The 2,060-nt window shown below is 39.1% G+C and overlaps 1 protein-coding gene across 1 annotated transcript in view; it reads right to left on the reverse strand.

Annotated features, from left to right (window-relative positions):
* Positions 1-345: 345 nt before the first annotated feature.
* The window catches only part of LOC122327541 (epsin-2-like), a 3,888-nt gene continuing 2,173 nt past the window's right edge, over positions 346-2,060 (reverse strand). The window contains exons 2-4 of the mRNA XM_043222983.1: positions 954-1,206; positions 728-817; positions 346-632 (exon numbers count right to left, since the gene is read on the reverse strand). Coding sequence (XP_043078918.1) covers positions 361-632; positions 728-817; positions 954-1,206 — 615 coding nt within the window. The 3' untranslated portion in view covers positions 346-360. The remainder of the gene's footprint in view (positions 633-727; positions 818-953; positions 1,207-2,060) is intronic.

Consider the following 2,060-nt stretch of genomic DNA (forward strand, 5'->3'; position numbering starts at 1 on the left):
TTTTTTTTTTTGTTTTTTGTTTTTTTTTTTTAAGTAAAATAATACTGTTTTCATAAAAATGTAATGAAATGACTATTTAGAAATCTATGCTTATACACAGGTTGAGCGATATTTTAGTTTTTTTTTTTGCACACAAAAATATTCTTTAAGCTTTGTAAAATTGCGGTTGAACCACTGATGTAACATGCACTATCCATATCCTAACTACTTTTCTGGGAGTGGGAATATTTGAACTGAACTGCTGCCTACAGAGGGTCAGAAAGATTCATAAAAATCTCTTAAATGTGTTCACAAGATGAATGAAAGTTTGAAAATTTTATAGGTGAACTATCCCTTTAAAATGATAAATGACCTTGAATTTCATAAAACTGAATTTAAAAACCACTTTGAATGTACATGTATTCTCCTAGAAATATGTAATCGCTTAAAGTTACCTCCAGCGAGGAAGGGATTGGAGACTGGAGCCTGCTGGGGAGGTTTGGTGACCAGAGAGTCTAGGTTGACAAGCGCTGCGTTGGGACCCAGGAAAGACTCTGGAGTTTTTCTGGTTGGGCCGCTCGGTACGTCAAACAGATCAGAGCCTACAGACAAACTGGTCTGTGATGGCAAGGCTGAGCTTCCTCTACCATCTCCTGTAAAAGAAACATCACATACCTCATGTCATTCCCAGACAACAGGTGACACTTCTTTAAGCTACTAAATCGAAGTAGAGGCAGCCAGCATTTACCTGTCAGTGCTGAAGAGCGAAGACTGTCAAAATCAGAGAAGTCCTCCCTGGAAGTACCATTTGGTGTGGAAAAAAGATCAAAGCTACCCACTGAGGAAAGAGTTGGGATTAAAAATTAGGAAAGCTTTTCATTTTTAATACACAAGAATGAGAAATAAGACTGCTCTCTTATTTTACAATGTAAAGCAAATATATTTTAAGGTGAACTTTAGTTTTCAGAGCTCACCTGTGGCAGGGGCTTTGGGGCGGGTGGCAGGCATTGGGCTCCAGGGATCAGCAGCTGCAGGTGCCGGGGGCGACCCCCAGGGGTCACTGCTTTTCAGAGGAGCAACTGAGGAAGAGGCACTGGGAAGACCCCAGGGATCCACCGGAGCAACAGGCTTAGGGGCTGCACCTGGAAGATACACGCAGATAATCCCCTTAGCATGACTCTCATCAATAACTTTATGAATGGTGTTTTTTAAAAATAAAATCAAACCCTAATGAATTGCAATATAATGGAAGTAGCAGCAGATATGCTCTTCCATGTTGTGACAACTAAAACTTCTTATTTTGAGGGGGACAAAGTGCCTGAACTGAATGTTATGACATTTTGGTTTAAAAATACAAAAGGCAAAAAAAAAAAAAGACAGATGAATCACTCACAAGATGCACTGAACTAGACAATTTTAAGCACAATACAATTGAGAGCATACTGACATAAGAGTAAGCCACAGAATTACTGTTACATCAACAACAATATATCTTCATATTTAATGTTTCATGGATTAAAATAAACTACAATATGGCAGGAAGAGAAAAGAACTACTTTGACAACAGGCTCAAGTTCTAAGTTTGAGATTAATTACATGTACCAATCCATTATTTTAAATCTACTGGCAATCCTAAAATTCTATTAAAAACAGTTGCAACAACAAGAGAAATTCTATTTTACAAATGAGTGTGACGGGCAAGTACGAGTAAAGGTTATTGAATATACAGTGAAACCCGTGTTGGAATCGGTGGTATTTGCTGTTTCCACTTCAACAGGACATGCACACTTGCCTCAGTGCAGCTCTCCATATGTATTATGACTGTAGTCCAGCTTACTTAAAAGAACTAGGCTGTTGGAAGAGGAACCCTTTACAGGCTCAGCGCTCTCTCAACCAGTGCAGATCTGAATACTGAGTCTCTTTGTTTTGTTCACACTGGAATGCACAACTACCAGCCTAGCTACATTACTGAGCTACCACGGAGGGCTACAGGCCCAAACGACATCATGAAAAAAAGCCTGAGGGGGATCATTCTGACCATCACCTTTTTTTTGATAAAATTAGACTCAAATCTGCCTCAT

The sequence above is a fragment of the Puntigrus tetrazona genome, chromosome 2 (assembly GCF_018831695.1).
Source record: "Puntigrus tetrazona isolate hp1 chromosome 2, ASM1883169v1, whole genome shotgun sequence".
NCBI lineage: Eukaryota > Metazoa > Chordata > Actinopteri > Cypriniformes > Cyprinidae > Puntigrus > Puntigrus tetrazona.